Source organism: Tiliqua scincoides, chromosome 5 (assembly GCF_035046505.1).
Source record: "Tiliqua scincoides isolate rTilSci1 chromosome 5, rTilSci1.hap2, whole genome shotgun sequence".
Taxonomy (NCBI): Eukaryota; Metazoa; Chordata; class Lepidosauria; order Squamata; family Scincidae; genus Tiliqua; species Tiliqua scincoides.
The window spans coordinates 6,965,674-6,985,150 of NC_089825.1; the positions used below are offsets into that span (position 1 = coordinate 6,965,674).

At 44.3% G+C, this 19,477-nt stretch overlaps 1 protein-coding gene across 2 annotated transcripts in view; it reads right to left on the reverse strand.

Annotated features, from left to right (window-relative positions):
• The window catches only part of PRKAG2 (protein kinase AMP-activated non-catalytic subunit gamma 2), a 235,492-nt gene that overhangs the window by 144,709 nt on the left and 71,306 nt on the right, over positions 1-19,477 (reverse strand). Inside the window, exons 2-3 of one of the 2 annotated variants that reach the window (XM_066626920.1) lie at positions 16,421-16,492; positions 5,924-6,197 (exon numbers count right to left, since the gene is read on the reverse strand). In XM_066626920.1, the coding sequence (XP_066483017.1) occupies positions 5,924-6,197; positions 16,421-16,492 (346 nt within the window). The remainder of the gene's footprint in view (positions 1-5,923; positions 6,198-16,420; positions 16,493-19,477) is intronic. The other variant, XM_066626921.1, reaches the window with a different exon arrangement.

Sequence of the window (19,477 nt, forward strand, 5' to 3'; positions counted from 1 at the left end):
CCCTGGACCTCACATCAGTGGCACAAAGATGACACACAGATGATGTGCCAATTTCATGTTGATGACACACCAGTGATGCAGTACCATCAGGATGCCACTCCATGGGTAACTGTGTCCATTGGTAACTGTGTCTGACTGTGTCGGTATTTCCATGGATGTTGAGGTGTTACTGGGAAGAGTTGTGCCAGCATTGCTTTGCCAGGGCAGACATGGCATTTGGCTATTGTTAAGCTGGTGTTGGTGAGCTGTCAGTGTAGTCAGTGGCACAGGCATCTTTGTGCCAGGATGACAAATAATTCACCAGTGTCCACGTGACATTGGCATGGTGCCTGAATAGGACTGGGCCATTTATCCAGTCTGTGAAGAAGGAGTGTGTCAACCTCTAATGGGCTGGAATAGTGGCAAATAAACTCTGGGAAAACCAAGACAAAGGCAGCTAGTGTGTCTGTATGGGCACGCTAGCCATGATTGCCAGGCTAACCCCCCTATCAGCCGGCAGCAGGGCTTTGCTGCCAGCAGATTGGCTGGCTGGCTGGCATTGGGGGGGCGGGACGACTGAGCCTGATCTAGCGCGCAGGGCTGACTTCCCCTTGTGGCGGTAGAAGTGCGGGGTGGGTAGACAGAAGACCTTCTGGGCATCCAATCTAAGCCAGCAAGGGCAGGGGTGAACCAGAACCGCTCTCAAGATGCTTGACCAGCTCGGGGAGGCAGGCTGGCTAGCCCCTGGTCTGAACTTTGGGGCCTTGCAGGGGTGACCTGAAGGCAGAGTAGTTTGGCTGGCTTACCCTTTTTGGGCGACGGTGAAAGGCGGGCTTAATAACAATTGAGCTACGCCTGGAGTCGGGTGGACGCCCTATGAGACTGGGGGATGTAGACGGCTAGGGCCGTTTCCCCCATTTAGAACCCCGCACTTAGTTTGGGTATTGTTACCTATTTTGTCTTATTGCGCTTGTTGTAAGTTAATAAAGTGACCCATTTAATCCCATACCTGTTGTCGGCTGTATTTATTGGGGAATGCATGGTAATATTTGCATTAAGAAGACCAGTATCTAATCCTACGCTGTTCTGATTATTTACATTAAACATTTGTGAGTCTGGGTGATTCTTCCCACCCGTTCCTTACTCCCTGACACATAAGCATTTGCTAGCAATTTAAGTATTTTTTCGAGTGGATGGACTTCTGATCCTAGGAAATTCAGGCAGCTGTACAAACTAACTCATACTAATCCCCAGCATTTGTGCCAAAGCTTACCATAAGCCCTCAACTGCAGGAGGTGTCAGAAGGGCAACGATCCTTGTCACCAATTAATTCTGCTTTCAGAAGGTAAGCAAGGGGGTAATTAGGTCTTTAGCGAACATTTCAGTTCTGTAGCAACTGACTTCACAAGGAAGCAGAGCTAGCCTCTTACACAGAAGAAGCAATACTGGTCTCCCCTTGGCTAGGGATGGTAAACCTCTGGAATCTCAGGGACTACCCTATTCTCCAAACAGCTCTCTGGGGCTAGGTGCGCTTTGGTCACAGGTTATAAGTGGGGATTTCCTAGCAATAAAGGCTTCACAACTATGGAACACGTGTACTTAGGCACAGCATTTCTGACAAAATTACATGAGAGATAAGAGGTAGATGCAGCACTTCACAAGATGCGTCATCACAGCATTACTCCAAAGGGGTTCTGAGAAAAAAGGGAGGTTACAGTAAGAGCTGCCATTTTTTTCCTATAACCTGCTGGCAATTACACTGTACACTGGGTGAAGACATAACATTGAAAGGAGGGGGGTTAAGAGGACAAATAGCAGTCATCAGAACAATCACTGGTCCCATAATCTTACAGCAGGGTAAGTCCGCCCCCCCCCCAATTTGGGCCACTGTTGAAAAACCGTTGAAATCAACCTCTGCCTGTGAAATGGTGCAGTGAAAATGGGATGGCCATTTCGGCTCAGCTCTGGCAATAACAGCTCAGTATTTCACGATGGTCCAACTCATAGAAGACTTTACATGTACACTCATAGGATCAATAATACAGCAAAACCTCAATTTAACAGAGTTGGGGCCCACTCCTAAACAGTGTGCGCCGGCGCAAACATGCCGTAAGGCACGTTTGTGGCCCCTAGTGCCGGTGGAGCACCAGTGCTGAGCTAGTGCTGGTGGAGCACCGGCGCGCCACCGGTTGGTGGTCACGCAGACTGCCGGGCAGCAGAGAGGTAGGTGTGGGCATGGAGGAAGGCAGGGACGAGGCGTTCCAGGGCAGGGAGGAGGCGTGCCAGAGGGAGGGAGTGGGGCAGAAGAGAGGTGGGCTTTGCTCCACCGGATCCTGAGCCTCCATGTCGGGCTGTCTGCCTGACACAGAGGCTTTGAATTCGGCGCCAACCCTCAGGTTGTCATATTGAGAAGCCCTATTGCGGGGCTACTCACTTTACCCAGGGGAAGGGGACGGGCCTCCCTTCTCCCAAGAAGGTGGCAGCAGCTGCCTGGGGCACACTGGATGCAGCAACAGCCATTTTCGGCGCCGCTGCAGCCCCATACGCCAGGCAGCTCAGGATTGGGCTGTAAGGTTGCAATCCTGTACACACCTTCCTGAGAGTAAGCTAAATTTAATACAGTGGGATCTATTTCTGAGAAGACATGCATAGAATTGCACTGTAAGGGCCTAAACCTATACTTTCCTAGCGCCCATAAGAAGAGCCCTGCTGGATCAGGCCAAAGGCCTATCTAGTTCAGCTTCCTGTAACTCACAGTGGCCCACCAGATACCACAAAAGACAAAATTGCTGAAATGGCTACCACTGTATCCTATGGGGCCAGGAAAGCAATTGCAGATCTCCTTGGGGTAAGGGAACAAATGTTCCCTTACCCCATGTAGACCAATAGTAGCCCCAATTGATCTATTTGGATCTGCGCCCACCTCCGAGCTGGCGCCAAACCAAGGAGACCTGTGTTGGGTTCCCCGCTCAGGAGAGAGCACTGCATTCGGTGGCAGAGTCTGCTGCCATCTCAACCTTCCTCCTGGGCCCAGTCTGCCCCACAGTCTACCCTCCCTCTGCCCCTTTAGCACCATCCCCACCTCCACCCTGCCCTGAATAAACTTGGTGCCAGCTGATGGTGCAGTAGTGCCGTCTGGTTATCTTTGCAGCATTGAGACTCAGCGCTGATTAGTGCTGGCCTCACCACCTGCCCCCCCGCTCTCACTGCTGGCGTCAGAGTGCCTTTGACACTCTTTGCAACACCCAGAGCAGGAGGGGCGTACAGAATACGTGGGGGTAGCCTGATAGGATCAGGCTGTAATAGTGGAAAGCAATGTCTGTTAATGCTGAAAGTCTGTTAAATTCAAATACACTGAAGTTAAGAGATGAACGAGCACAAATCGCGTATGGCTAGCATTTAAACGTCCGCTGTTTCTGAAGTCTGTTAACTCGAGGGTTGACTGCACTTAAACAACCAATTTTTCTCCTGAACTAGCAATTTTGCAAACAACACTTCTAGAGATCCCAGGCTCAAAAGCCAAGGCCGTGGCACTGAACCTTCTAAATGCAAAGCATGTAACTCACCACTGAGCTACACCTATGAACTTCAGCAAGATTAGGCTCAACTTTTTTTCCTGCTGATATTCAGCAGGACTTTTAATGTTCTACAGTCTAATATTGTTATAGGAAATGTCAGAGCTGCCCTATGAAGCTCTCAAATCAATCCAAACAAGTTAAAACAATGTTTTTTGTTCCCTTTGTCCCTTGGGAAAAAAGCTACTATGTCATTTTATCTTAGCCAAATAGGGTGGAAAGAACTAATTTCATTATACAGAAGAGAACAGGATTTTGTTGGACCAAATCCAGGAGCTTCAATGTGCTTCTAATAATTGCAGCACTTTTCAGCTCTTTCACCTTCATAAAAAAAAAAAATCCACACACACATTTTTTCTATACTCAACCTGGTTTTCAACATTTTTAAACAACAAGCCTTAAATAAAAGATTCAAGCTCCTTTGCAGAAGGCGGTTAACGTATCCTGGGCACTCTTTTTATTTATTAGATTTGTATTCTGCCTTTCTCCCCGAAGGGCACCCAAGGCGGCTTTTGTCTTTAGCTGTGAAACTTTCTTTTTGCATGCTAGACACATGTCCATTTTCATGATGCTCAAAAATTGTTTCTGCCAGGCTATTAGAAATGTCATATGCAATTATCAGTGGGACTATTCACAGGATATTTTTCAAACAACACACTTATGTGATTCGAGAGTGGGAGTGGATCTTGGGCACATTTTCTTCCTCCTCATGTAACAACAACAACAACAACAACAACAACTCCTCGGTATTTATATACCACCTTTCTGGTCATCAGATTACTCCTCTGACTTTATTCAAGGTGGTTTACAAGGGGATTTTTACAATCATAGAGGTTCATGTAATCTGCACCCTTGTTCACAACTAGAAGGTAACTCAGTCTGGGAGGAACCATATTCATTGGGTTTAATGCCCCCCCCCATCTTCATTCTCAGCTGCAAAATCATAGGCACATATGACTGCATTTGTTCAAATTCATTCCTCACTGCTTTCCTGTCTCTCCTTCCTACTCCTTATTATCCTGTTGTGTTCCCTAGTTCCAAATTTAGTTTGAAAGCTCTGTGGGGACAAGATCTTTTTCTGCTGATGGCACTCCAGAAAGCAGCATGATGTGCTTGCATGGGGGGCTGTGAAAACAATAAACAGGCAGAACAAATAATTACATGCCACAACAATGGATACTGAACCTGCTTAGAAGATTGAGGATAAAAGGTCTAGGTTAGTGAAGAAGGAACCTTTCGGAAGCTCTGCTTATCAAGTATCTTCTGGAAAATCAAGCTGGCTTTTGTATCAAACAACAAAGATGCTGAGGTTTAGATACAGGTCTCCTCTAGCACACACTACAAATGCTTTAAAATGGCTTAAAGTCCTGAAATGTTAATACGAGTGGGAAGCAGGCAATGAGAACAGACAGCGCCACCTTCAGGTACGGATCTGAAGAGCACGCCATGCAAACAGTCTTGTTTTTAACTTCAGAGGTGGGTTGAGTTTTGTCTTTTGTTTAACCACAGCTGAAATAAGGAGCACCACAACCTTTGACACGCATCCATAAAGGCTTCTCCATCCAGGAATGTCTCATTAGTTTTAATTAACAGACCTCACCACCAAAAGCAGAAGCAGCATCAGGGTTATTCTCCCAGACCTGGGAGGAGGAGAATAGCAGTGGGGATGTGATTACTTCCATAAATTCAAATGTCTTTACTATAAAATTACAAAACAGAATCAAATCCAGATTGGTTTTCATCATAGGTTTTACTCTGCTTTATTATTATTATTTTGATGCACACCATCTGGCACTTGGTATGATGACTAAAATAAACTGTATGAATACTGAAGAATGCATTGGTGAGGGTCCTGTACCAGGAGTCATCCAACCCATCCAGAGGAGGAGGGTTTTGTCTGCCTTAAGATACTCTTTGAAGTTTGATATCCACTCCAGTTTTATATGCCCACCAAATCAGAATACTGACCCATGTAACTCAATACTATCTGCTCTGGCTGGCAAGGGCTTTTCAGGGACTCAGATGGGTGACTTTCCTTGATTTGCCAGCTCAGATCCTTTTACCTGGAGATGAACTGTGGACCTCCTGTGCGCAAATCACCTTGCTCTAGCACCACTGAGCTATGGCTCTCTCTCCTTCCCTGATGGTACTCTTGCCCCATAGTTTGAAGGTTCTGGGTTTAAGTTTCTACCAGCTAGTTAGAGTGTAACACAACAACTTAAAAGCAACATAAAGAAAACAGGTATCATGAGCCATCCATGCACCCTCTAGTTTCACTCACTTCACTACTGCAGATAACAGAAAGAAGGACAATCCCAGATTATCTTTCTGAAAGGAGACAGAAGTCATTGAATGAGTCAATTCCTTACTTTTTCTTGACCTGGAGAAGAACTTGATGCCTCCGGGGGAGGTAGATGGGTTAGAGTTGGGGGAGGAAGAGTCTTTGGAAGAGGACCTGAAGATCCCACTGAAGCTCATGCGCCGAGGGGAGCGAGGGGGTGACTCCTGATATGGGAAAGGGAATACTGTTTTGGGGGAGCCTGGACTGTGTTTAGATTTGACAGGGGCTGAGGCTGGGCTGGAAGGTCGGTTCTGGAGCCCCTTTGAGAAAAATCCTTTGGAAGGGCTGTAGTTCTCTTCCGCCTGCAAAGAAAGGAGAAAACGACAATTAAAGTCAATCTGTTTCACTCGAAGCCTAGCTCTGTGAAGCCATTGTCCTAATGAGCATCCTCCTGTAGCAATTCTGCTGTGAAGACACATGGTGAAGCCAAGACTGCAGATGACTAAGCAGCGTTAAAAGTTCACCACACCTGCTTCCCCTGCAAAAGTCAAATGCAAGGTCTTAATGAGTGCAAAAGGCTTCCGGCAGGGCAGGATGAACTCCCTACCACAAATGTGCTCTGTTGGCAAGTCAAGCAGGGCTTACAGTGGCTGAGGTTCCTAGTGAGTTATGCAGCCAATACACCCTAAATCCCCCTCAGTGTAAGCATACCAAGGGAGTGCATGCTCATCTTATAGTGTAAGGGACAGTTGGAGAAGTCCCTTGGGATAAATGGATTTTTGCTGACTTGCCCTGGGGAAACCTCCCATAGTCCCAATGGGATTCCTTGGTCCTGTGCCAGCTATTTTGTTGGTGTGTAAAGTGTGTAAAGACCAAAGTGTGTAAAGACAGTGGAAGCATTTCGCATGTTCTTGAAATCTCACAAGACTGGGATTAAGAGAAGGCCCAGCTGCTGCTGAGAACAAGACTTCAGTGAAGAATCAAAGGGTTGAAAATCAAACAGGTACCCTACAGTCCTTTAACTGGACACCATCCTTGAGCTTACTCAAAACCAAGGCTGTAAGAACTGTGGAACAACAATTCTCTGAGGTGTCCAAAGCAGTAGCCATGCTAAATTCCTGCAGCCAGGATGACAAAAAATAGAAAAACAAAACAAAAAAACACCTAGTCTTTCCAACTTCTGTCCTCTGAAGCAGGATTGGAATGACCTAACCATAATGTTAGGTCATAAGACATGTTCATTTTGTTAGTTATTTGCCATTTAACTGGTTTATAAAGATGCTAAAAATACTTTTGAGAAGGATTTCATATCAAACATGTTGGGAACAACAATAAAAGAGAAATATCAGTCCCACTTGAGCGCTCCTTTTCTAGGGTTATTAAAGGATTGAAATCCATCTCCTCCTACAACATGGTCCTGCTCTGGATTTCACACACACAGACATACACACACACAACTTCCATTAGAAACCAACATGCACTGGTCAAGCTGCAAGCATAACATCACTTAAGGCCCTGACCCTGCAGACAATCAGCACAGCATACAGGTTTCAGTTTCAGCCAAGCACAGGAATTTGCTAATGCCAAAAATGAGCCATATATGAGAGCTGAGTTTGAATACACTGGTCTGGCACTAAGACGTTCTGTAAATAAAGACTACAATATTGTGCTGTTATCACTGCACTGGGAGCCCACAACAATTTTTAACAATCAGGTCATTTTTTAAAAACCAATTAATTTTAACCCATAAATATAATATTCATGTGGACTGAACTGAAACTTGCTTGTTGTTTTTGATCACAACATATCTGAGCAGGGGAGGAAGCAAGTAAGACTATATACTGACAGTAATACGTACTAATGCACATTGAAGTTTCAATTATTTTATAGCTTAAGTCATTAATCTGGGGGGTGGTGGTGGTAGTGGTGAATGTCTACAGAAGGGGAAGCAGGGGAAAAAGACCAGACCATTTTCCATTATCCACTCTGATGATATAGTAATGATTCCAGCCAGAACATCTCAAACTAGGTAATTACTGTATTTACATAAATGACAAAATGAGTTAAACATAAACTGCAGTCATTTATCATTATTTTGTGACTCCATTGTTTAAACAGTGTTTTATTTTCCTCAGTCTCTAAACCATCATCATCATTTTTTACACCCATCAAGAACTTTAATCTGTGCAGCTTTTTCCTGTCCCCTACCAGTTAGACTTTGTACCAAGGTACAAATTTCTTGATTCATTATTCTCAGTACATCCTGATATTTAATCAGGCAGGACATCAAAGTGTTCACAAAGGCACATCACAGAAATAGTGGCGGCCTTTCAGCAGACTGAGCTCCAGGGGGCAGAATAGAATAGAACATTTATCTGTCATTGTACCCGTATACACAAGTACAACGAAATTAGGTGCTTTTGCAAGGTAAAACAAGACAAGACCCACACAAAACAACAATACAACAAAATCAGGCAGACTACATATACAATCACCTCATTGCTAAAACTCTGTTCAACATATCACTGTACCCCCACATTTAATCTCAACACTGCACTGGGATAAAAACTGTTCTTTAAACTATTCGTTCTTGTTCTTATCACCCTATATCTTCTTCCTGATGGCAATAGTTCAAAAAACCGATAACCAGGATGCGAGGGATCTCTCAGAATTTTTAAGGTTTTCGACATACACCTTGTACTGTAAAGCTCCTCCAAAGAAAGGAGGGAACAGCCAATAATCCTCTGAGCAGTGTTGATAACCCTCTGGGGCACTTTTCTCACCACCACTGCACAACTCGCAAACCAGACACAGAGACAATAAGATAGAATGCTCTTTATGTAGCTGCGATAAAAAATTACCAACAATGTCTCAGACAGTTTTTGTCTGCTGCAGAGTCTCAGAAAGTACAATCGTTGTTGGGCCTTCTTGACCAGAGCCACCGTGATTGCACTCCATGTCAAATCCTTCTTCATGATGATCCCCAGAAACTTAACCTCATCCACCTGCTCTACACAAACGTTCTCAATACACAAGGGCCGAATGTCAGATTTTCTTTTCCGATAGTCCACAATAAACTCCTTAGTCTTATTGATGTTAAAAATAAGGTTATTGTTTTTGCACCATAAAGACAACCATTGTACCTCTTCACGATATGCAGACTCATCATCTTCAGAGATGAGCCTCACTAACGCGGTGTCATCCGCAAATTTAATGATCTTATTGCTGGGATAAATATTGGTGCAATCTGAAGTATAGATGGTAAACAGTAGTGGACTCAACACACAGCCTTGTGGAGTACCCGTATTGAGAGTCCTGGCAGAAGAAGCCACAAAAGCACACACTGATAAATGAATCTTCCAGCAATGAGATCTGTATCCCACCCACCCCTTCCTACAGATCAGCTGAATGGTCAGTATCACACTATGACCCTTTCTGCCCAACAACTGCAGGCTGATGCACAACAGAACCTGGTATTCATAGCTCAGTTCTGGGCTTGTGCTGCCTGAAGTGTGAAACTATTATTTTGTGTTGAACTGAACATTTTCTTATGAGAACTTCTGAGGATACGTACAATAAAGGTATCATTGAAATTAAATTTGATTTCCTTTCCCTGCTGTTCAGGTGTGGCAATGACAGGACACAGGGCTAGCACCCACTTCCCTGACTTTGTTTTGTATTTCAACTGGGCTCAAACTGGAATGGTAATTAACACTGCTACCCCCCAAGACTAAGGGAGATCCGAACAAAAAGGCACAATGGTTAGCAAACATCCCTCCCAGTATGGCACAGCCCCCAAATCCCAGGGATTCACCTTAAAAGCCTGACATTATCAGAGGCAAGCTGCCTAGGAAATCAGGGCAATCGGCTCCCTCCCAAGTGAACTGAGATCAGCCAGGCAAAACAATCAAAATAAAAATGAATTTCTTGAACGAATGGTTGGCAACCTTCAGTCTCGAAAGACTCTGGTATAAGCCTACAGCACCCAGTATTCCCAAGCGGTCTCCCATCCAAGTACTAACCAGGCCTGACCCTGCTTAGCTTCCAAGATCAGACATGCAACACACCAAAAGAAGATGGAAATAAAGTCAAGGAAAAAGAGGACACTTTGGGGAAACTGAACAACTGCAATGAGATCCAACTAGAAGGGTTGGGATAAAGGATGACGTGAAGATTGTCTATCTATGCATCTGATGCTCCAGACGAGAGACCAGGGCAAATATGCAATGGGGGTTTCCTTTACTTTTTATATCCCCTGGGCATTACTTATTTGTGGATTTGTTTCTTTGCTGAGCCCATTGACTTTCCTGCTCTGGGAAATCAGGTGAGCTTCATGGTCCAATGAGCTGTCTCGAAGTCCTTTGATTAAATATCAGTTTGGGATGAAGGGAAGGTCAGCGACAACAACAATTCAGCGCAACTGCAAGCGACAAAGAAGCGATAACAAATAGCCAGTCCTCAGAAATGACTTACAGCCTTTGCAGGAGGCCGATGCAGAGCATGCAGGACCCTCCTAAGGGAAAACAAGGTCAAACCCACATACAATACAAGGGAAAAATGGGTCTCTGATGGGTTCCTGGTCTCACCTCCTTTTGCTAGGATACTAAACCTAACTAACTAAACCTTCACTCTACAAACCTAACTAAACGTAATTACAAACCTAATATAACCTCCACTCTGGCATTAGGTAAGCTTCTTTGTTCTAGAGCTAGTTTTCAAGTGATCAAAAAACAGTGTCCTCCCATTGTGGACTTGGTTTCTTGTACACAGGGACACACTATAAGTATCTCTGTCTACCACTTATATCTCCCTTTTTTCCATCATGGAACCCAAGGCAGCTGAAAACTTGGCAGGATGGTCACCCATCCTGAACCTGACCAGACCTACTTATAGCCCAATCCTTGCTTACCTGCCCTCTGCCAATGCAGGTGTGCCAAAACTGTTCATGCTGCATCCTTTGTGCGGTGGGCGGAGGGGGGGGGGGAGAGGAAGTCCCAGAGGTTCCATTTGTTCCCTTACCTGGGGTAAGCTTCCACAGTGCAGAGGGGTCTACTCGGACCTGTACTAGCAAAGTCACTGGTGCAGGTCAGTGTGGATCAGGGTTCCACCAGCATTTAATCCCAGTAAGACCGGACTGTTAGCTTCAGAAAAGTGGCTGTATCTCCTGAACAATGATTTCAGAACCGTGTACAACCTTGGATAACAAATAATGAACTTTTCTACCATCTCCAAGCACTTGGCATTGGTGGTCAAGACTGGAGGAATAGCAGCACTTTGGTCTACATCAGGGGTGTCCAAACTTTTTTGAAGGAGGCTCATCTCTCTGACACTGTGTCAGGGGCCGGGGGGGGGGGAAGAATTAATTTACATTTCAAATTTGAATAAATTTACATAAATGAATATATTAGAGATGGAACTTATATGAATGAATGAAGGTCTTGCAATAGCTCAAGGCCTATAAAAGGCCTTGCACAAAGCAAGGCCAGCCTTTCCTTTGCTGCCACTGTTGTATCACAGATGTGAAACAGCAAACAGCAGAGGGAGCCCTTATCCCATAGCTAACAAGAGAGGTCAAACAGTTGGCCGTCACACTGAGAGCAGTTGCATCAGGCCAGCACGGGCTCCGGCAAGTCTCCGGAGGGCCAGAGGCTCATTGGAGACTAGGAGCTCCCTGAGGGCCAGATTGGGAGTCCTCGAGGGCTGCAAGTGGCCCCAGGGCCAGGGTTTGGGCATCCCTGGTCTACATTACAAAAGTTTCTGAAGTCATTACAAAGGTGAACACATCACAATCAAAGAGAGTAATGAATCAACAAGTACTTGCAGTTTATCCTCACTCAAGGTACATGTCCAGCCCTTGCCACATACAACTCCTCCCTTATCAAGGAACACTTCATGTCCCTCCTAATACTACAAAGAAGAAGATTTAGGGCCCAATCCTGAACAGTGCGCGCTGGCTGACTGCTGGTGCGCACTGTTGCAAATGTGCCATAAGGCACGTTTGCAGGCCCTAGCACAGGGCAAACACTGGTGGTAGCCCAGCATTGGCTGGTGCTGGGCTACCGCCAGGTGGCCACCAGAGCTCTGCTGCTCGGCGGTTGCGCGGATCACTGAGTAGTGGAGAGGTAAGTGGAGGCGTGGGGGAAGGTGAGAAGGAGACGTTCTAGGGACGAGGGAGGCAGGTGGAGGGCGGCAATGACTTTTTGGTTGGCACTGGTAGCTGCCCAGAGCATGCAGGATGTGGCGGCAGCCATTTTCGGCACCACTGCAGCCAAGCGCCCCAGGCACTTCAGGATTGGGTTGTAAGCCATTTAGCATCCAATCTGGTGAGGATAATGATATATTAACCTGTAGATGAGAAGGTGGAATTTAATCCCAACAAGGAAAAAATCCAAACTATTTAAATGAAGGCACATACCTTTGCTTTATAGCCATTTTGGTTCCCAAAGAAACTTAATACTGAGTTCCTAAAATGTATCATGTTTATAATTCCTTCATGAAAGGAGTGAGTCATCTGTGCAGAATTTTGAAAACCACATCTCTCCTTACCAAAATCAAAAGGAGTTCATAAAATCGGTTAAAATCAGAAAAATGTTATTGACATTTTCCCTCAAGCTGTTACAAGGAATAAAAAAACAACCATTGTTTTTGTTTGTTTGCTTAAAAGATTTATACCCTGCCTTTCCTCTGTCAGAGCAAAGGCCCAAGGTGGCTTACAATTTCAGACTTTAAATAGAAAAAAACCAAATTTATAAAACAATAAATAAAAACATAATGGCAATTCAGCTAAATTGGGGGTAACTATTTGGACCAAAGCACTGCAATAGAGGCACAAGGGGCAGACAGAGGACACATTATTACACAGATACAAGGTGAAACATTTTGAACCCTCACCGAAAAGTCATGAGGAAGGGGGAAGTTCTTAGTTCCCCTGGTAGGGAATTCCACAATTGTGGCACCGCTACAGAGAATGCTCGCCCATGTGCTACCGTCCCATGTGCAACAAATACTGTTGTTGTCCCTCTTATTTAGGATAAAGGCAGCACTTGAAGGAGAGCATTTTCAAATGACCTAAGAGAACTGGGCCGGAATATATGGGAGAAGGTAATCCCTCAGATAACCTGGACCTAAACCATGAAGGACTTTAAAGGTCAATACCGGCATCTTGAATTGGACCTGGAAATGAATGGGCAACCAGTGCAGTCGCTGAAGCAGCAGTCCAACATACTTAAACCACCAAGCTCTATCCCTGCTGCCACACTCTGCACTAATTGCGGCTTCCGAACTGCCTTCAAGGGCAGCCCCATGAGTAGAAGAGCAACCAAAACCGAAAACACACTGGCCCTGTACAGATGATTCAATAGATCAGTAGCTCCCAAACATTTTTGACTGCCAGCTTCCTTGACCTATTGGGCCACTGTCTCCCCATTAGGGCTACAATCCTATACAACCCTATACATCCTATAGGGTGGCAGTTTTCCACAAGGATTCCATGGCTCCCCTGGCTGGGTTCCATAGCTCTCTGGGGAACCACAGCTCACAGTGTGGGAACCACTGCAATAGACTATCCATGGTTTGTAATCCTATTTGGGGAGAGCATTTTAACCATGGTTTCCTGGTTCTGACATCATGGGAAACTGTAGTTTAACAAACTAGGATGCTTTGAACAGGCACCCAAGAGGATGAAGAAAGGGGAAGAGGAGGAGTGCACAGGTACTTAGCTCTTTCAAGATCATCTGATCTGGACCAATGAATTTCCAAATACACACAGAAGGCATTCAGATATAGGCATGTATACACAAGTTTGATCCTGGTTGGCAGGCAAACTATAGTTTGTACAGACCATAGTTTGTCATGTACTGATGCAACAAGGAACTTTGGTTTGCCAAGAATCTATATGTTAATTCAGAGATTGTAGTTCTTGGATGGAAGGGGGGAGGGGGAACAGGGATGTCTAAAGTTCATGGTTACTTATGCATATAATGCTGGCTGGCTTCAAGGAAAATGCCAAGAAAACACAATGCACCCCTTAACTCAGCTAAACGTCACAAACTCCACAACGTTACATATAATTCATTTTATTTATTATGTCTGGATCCCAACTTTCCTCCTAGGAAAGCAAGAAGGCTTAGTTGTGGCTATCCCATTTTATCCTTTCAACAACTCCAGTGACATAGGAAATAGCGTCCAGTTCAAAATGACCCAATGAGCTTCAAGGCTGTGGGGATAGGAATTCAAATCTCTTCAGATCAAGCACAACACATTGTAATGCAGTGGTATTTTCTCCCATCTTCCCATTCAAAGTAGTAATGCTTTTTAGGAGACACTGCTGTTATGTCATGTAATGAATGGGATCGTATATCCTAATGGGATGCTCAGAGAGCCATGCTGTGGAAGTTCCTGGAAAACTGCTGTCCGTCAGAGCAGATAATACTGGGCTGGGTTGCCTAGTGGTCTAATATTTAGCTGTAAATGGCAGTTCGACAGCGAAGAAATGGTTTCCTACTAACCTTACTGAGAAGGTTAAATGCCATTGAAGAGGGCTAGTTGTCTTGTTTTCTAATTTTCCCGGTGATGCTGAATGAGAAATGCTCTGATAAACATAATAGGGTGGTTTCCTCATTCTAGCGGAATAAAGAGCTTTCAAAATCAGAAGAGTTAGCCTGCTTTAAGTGGGATGATACTGGGGATTTACAGCCCAGCCCAGCACATGCTTATACAAATAGAGCCAGTGATTCTGCACAAAGCAACTGCAAGGAAATGAAAACAAATCCGGCAGAGTCAAGGAAATGCTATAGCCCAAATCCAACCTGACAAAGCCGGCTAACCCCAATGGCTTGGTGTGGGAGTATGCACTGTTGCCTTGGGGAAACTGGGGTTTAGGTTTTTATCTGAGTCCTTCCAGCCAGCATGCTGGTAATATTCAAATGGCTCCAGTCTTCAGCTTGCAGGCCAGAGGTGCTGCCTTCAAGGTTCACTTTTCATACATTAGTTAATCCATTGTTGCAAGAGTAACTACATTATAGTGGAAGGCAATGGAGTTTCACAGAGAATTCCACATCATCACTTCCAGATGGAAGAGAACTTTTTTTCCACTCACTCTCATAGCACTAGAACTCAAGGCAACCCAATGAGACATACTGAAAGTAGCTTCGGACAGCCAAAAATAAATACTCCCTCACACAAGCCACCAGTACTTGACAGAATGTTCTGCTACAAGGAGTGGTTATGGTCCTTTAAGAGAGATTAGACATATTCATGGAGAAGAGCCACAGTATCCTATTGGAGCTTCCAGATTCAGAGGCAGTGCAGTGAGCCCTCAGTATCCATGGGGGATCCGTTCCCCATAGATATCAATTTCTGCTGCTAATCGAATTTGCAGGGAGGGCTTTAAGGACCTTCCAGACATGAGGTGGAAAAGTCACCACAAGGTCATTTTTGTTTTCCATTGCCACATGACAAATTGTTCTTGTGATAGGGCCCATATGGAGCAAGATCACACATTCTAAAAATGGCTGCAGTTTGAGGAGGAGGTGGCTGTTTTTTTGTTTTGTTTTTGTTTTGTTTTTTGCTTCGTGGTTTCAGAACAATTAACAGCCCAACCTTGTGTTTCCCTCCCACCGATGTAACTGTGCCAAGGCTTGCACTGCATCCTGCAGAGGGTGCAGACCCAGAACTCTCTTTTCCTTGGGTAAGCTTCCAAGGCAGAGAGGTCTACTTGAACCAGTGCCAGCAAAATCACTGGTCCAGGTCCGCATGGATCTGGGCCACAGGATCGGATCCGAGAAGGGAGTTTGGATTCAGCAGCCACTATTGCCGCCAAACCTGCCCCCTTCTCGGACCTGATCTGCCCTCCTCCCATTATCGCCCCGTTCCGCCCTCTCCCTGCCCTGTCCCACCACCCCCACCAACTTACCTGGGTTGATGGGCAGGTTCCGAGCTGCTATTGTGCACGGGGCCACTGCAGCCTCCCCATTAGAGACCTGTTTTGTGACTGCGGAACACTAGTTCCGCCAGCAGATTGACCCCTTTGGAGTTGGCTATTAATGTTTTTAATGGAGTATATTCCAGCATGTAATATAGACAGCATGTAATATAGACAACATTAATCTACTGTATTTCTATTACTGTTCTGACTGTTGTTTTACGTATGCATGTTATTTGAGATCATGTTTTATGTTGTTGCTTATTTTTTTTAATTTTAATTTTAAAATCTTTTATATCTCTTAAATTGGGTGGTGTGGCATTGCTGATTTTATCTGTTTACATAATGTGCAGTGGTTTTTATTTGTATTTATATTCTATTGTATATGTATGTCTTTTGTAAACTGACTTGAGTGTCCCTCATTGGGGAGAAAGGCATGGTATAAACTCACTGAACAAACAACAATTTATTACACCATCAACACTGAAGGGATAAGTGGCTTCATGGTGACTTTCCCCTCAAAGATGGTCATGTGAATCAACTAGAACTCTACCAAATCATGATTCTTCTAATCTGAGAATGACATGTCTATGGAAGGTGAGGAGATGCATGATCTGCTTTTACAACCACAGGGCAGATGCAGTCATGTCTTGAAAATCCTACCTTTCGTGATGCATGTTTCTCTGAACTGTCCACGTCTCCATCCAGAAATGGCATGGCAAATGAGCTAAGATCCTAGGAGGCAAGAGATGGAAAATTATACCTTTTTTATTAAAGCCCATAAGGGGCAAAATTCATGCTACATGCAAATATACTGAAGCCTTGGTTGGCTGCGTGGGGTTGTTTTTTTAAAATAAAATAAAATGCTACTTCAGGATGGACGTAGTCTGAGTGAATGAATGGTGGTAGGGGAGTCTCTTAACTTTTCTCCTACTGGTTATTTTTCCTCTCAAATTGCACCTCCACAGGGTGGAACTGTTTTCGTTCAGGAAAATGAAAGTCAGGGCCAAGGCATGTTTCTCAGATAAACTCTAGAAACCTACTTTGGTGAATGCCATAAAATGAGGGATGACAAATATGTATAGATGACAGTGGACATATGCTAAAGACTAGAGCTGTGGGCAAGAATGACTTTTGAGTGTGTTCCCAACATGTACCCTTGAGTGCCTGGAAGTGCATGTCTCCCTTCCTGACTACACCACGACCATCATTAGTATACACACACTGATGTAGTCACACTTTATAAGTGGTCTCACAAAAGGAGAGTTGAAACTCCCTGAAAATTAGCAAGGGCCTTCGCATGCTACATATTCAGGGAGGGATACAGCTATGATACATGTTAAAATGTAAACTGCATATATGAAAAACACAAGATTTAAAGACAGCAGAGATGCATGGGTCAGGAAGTCAAAACTGACTGCCACTTCCTGTTCAGTGTACACTCAGCAGAAAACCCAAGTTTTCTCTGCTTGATGTGTGAAATAGTCCTAAAGGGAGTGCCAGTTTAAAGGAACCAAGAGGATTGCAGTAAAAAAAAAAAAGTAAAGAAAATGTCCATATTAACTGATTGTACAGGAAAATGGGTATCTTTTGGAAATACTTGGTAAGACAGAATTAAATATAAAAGAAAAAAACAGCTAACATTTGATTATGCTGGAGAATTTTCCACTAGCTACAACAGTCCTCCTCTGAAGGGTCATTCAAGTATATATTTTATGAAGATTCCACATCTTGGCATGGTGGTTTAATGGTTTCTGCCTCCCTTGGATACATCTATTTATTAACAGTTATGAGATTGAACCCTACAGCATTTTTCAGATATCTGGTTCCATTCTATTAGTCCTTCACAGACAGAAATTCTCTTTGACATTCTACAGCTCCCACCATACAATTTTCTTTTCCAGAAAAGAAATGACACATCCAGCTCTATGCCTGGTACCTCACCTGGGTGTCCTCTGTGTTCTGCTTGAATTTATAGTCAGTTAGGAGGAATAGCCCCCTCCCCCATTAAAGCTCATTCTGTTTCTGGAAGGTTCTAGACTGGAAAAGTCTCAGCCCATCATGGGAACAAATGCTGATTTTTCCAGCTGTGTATGGCTCATATTTTATATTCCTAAACTACACAGATACAACATAACTCATTAATTTATTGCAAATCATTTGCTACTAGCAATTTTCACACCTTCTAGGAGGCATAAGGCATTCTGAGTGAAAAATCATAATCCAAGAATGTTTCAAATTAAATTCAAAAAGATGATACTTTCGTGCCACGGTTCAATACATTTCCATTAGCACAAACCATGCTCTTATTCAATTAATTAACAATAATTAACAAAAAGCCAGAGGAGGTAAGTATTTATGTTGACAAGTTAAGGAAAATCAGACAGTTTGAGTGATGTAAGGAAATTATACTTATGAAACAAACATGCCTAGCCATCCTTAATTAAGGACAATGAACTGCAATTACATTCCTGCCCCTGCTGCTTGCTCATTGCCTAATGGATTTTTGTGCTTAATGAATTATTATGTGTTTTTTTATGTCCCTGTTTAGTAAGTACCTAATGAGAACCAGCATGGAGTAAAGAAGAAAGTGATGGCGACAGACTGGGGAGGACTGAGTTCAGAAAACCCCTCCAGTCTTGGGCAAGTCATTCTTCCCTCTACCAACCTTAACTTATAGTAGGGTTCAGCAACTGGAGGTCCCTATGCCAAACCTAGCTCCTTGAAGAATACTGCCTGCCTTTCCAGCTGCCAGCCAAGAACCCACAAGCAAAGGACAGCTGTAGCACCCAAACTTGGTGGCAGACCATTCTGAGTTTTGGGAGGAAGCCAGGGCCAGCTCTAAGCCAAATGGCAATCAAGGCAAGGAATGTCTTCTGAAATTGTCCTGACTCAGTTTCTGAAAACTGGCTTTTTTGGTGTTTTTTTTGCATTTGTACCCCCATTCATGACTTCAATGCACAAACTATATGCATGATTTATATCCATCTCATATAAGATAGTACATTTGCCTATACAGATATGTAATCTGAATTTACTCATACCACATATGCAAATAAAAACATATTAAATTTCCTCCAACCTTAACATGCTTAAGAAGAACTGAAACACTTGAAGTCACCTCTGAGAAGTCATCTGCTCTTAAATCCAACCCTGGTAAAAACCCACCACTTCACACTTGCTATTCCCTGCAGGAAATGTAATTGCTGTCCAGGGCCTATGGGTTGTACAAGTAATACAAAGCAGATCACCAGCTGGAAATGATGGCAGCTGCTATGGGGTGATCAAGAGGAGCTGGGGAACTTTCATCCTCACTAGTAGCCATTGGGGAGGGGGAGCAGTGAGAACAAGGGACACCTCAATCAGCACTGCACTATCATATGGTTTCTGACTGGTTAACAACCACTACATGTTGGCATCCTTCAGTCTCGGAAGACTATGGCGTCACGCTCTGAATGGTGGTTCTGGAACAGAGTGTCCTCTCCAGTGCGCGAAGCCTGGGTAAAGCAGGTATGGAGGATAGGCTGTTACCCATGCAGCAAATCCCCCCTCTCCACGTCGCTGAAATGGTCCAAAAGAAAGGCAGAGGCCAATACGGTTGGTTCCAGCGGCGTCGCAGGAGTTGCCAGAACGTGACTGTGTTCAGCCATGAACTGCCTCAGGGACTCCAGCTCTGGATTTTGCCTCGAGGTTGACTCCTGAAGCCCTTCCCACAACTGG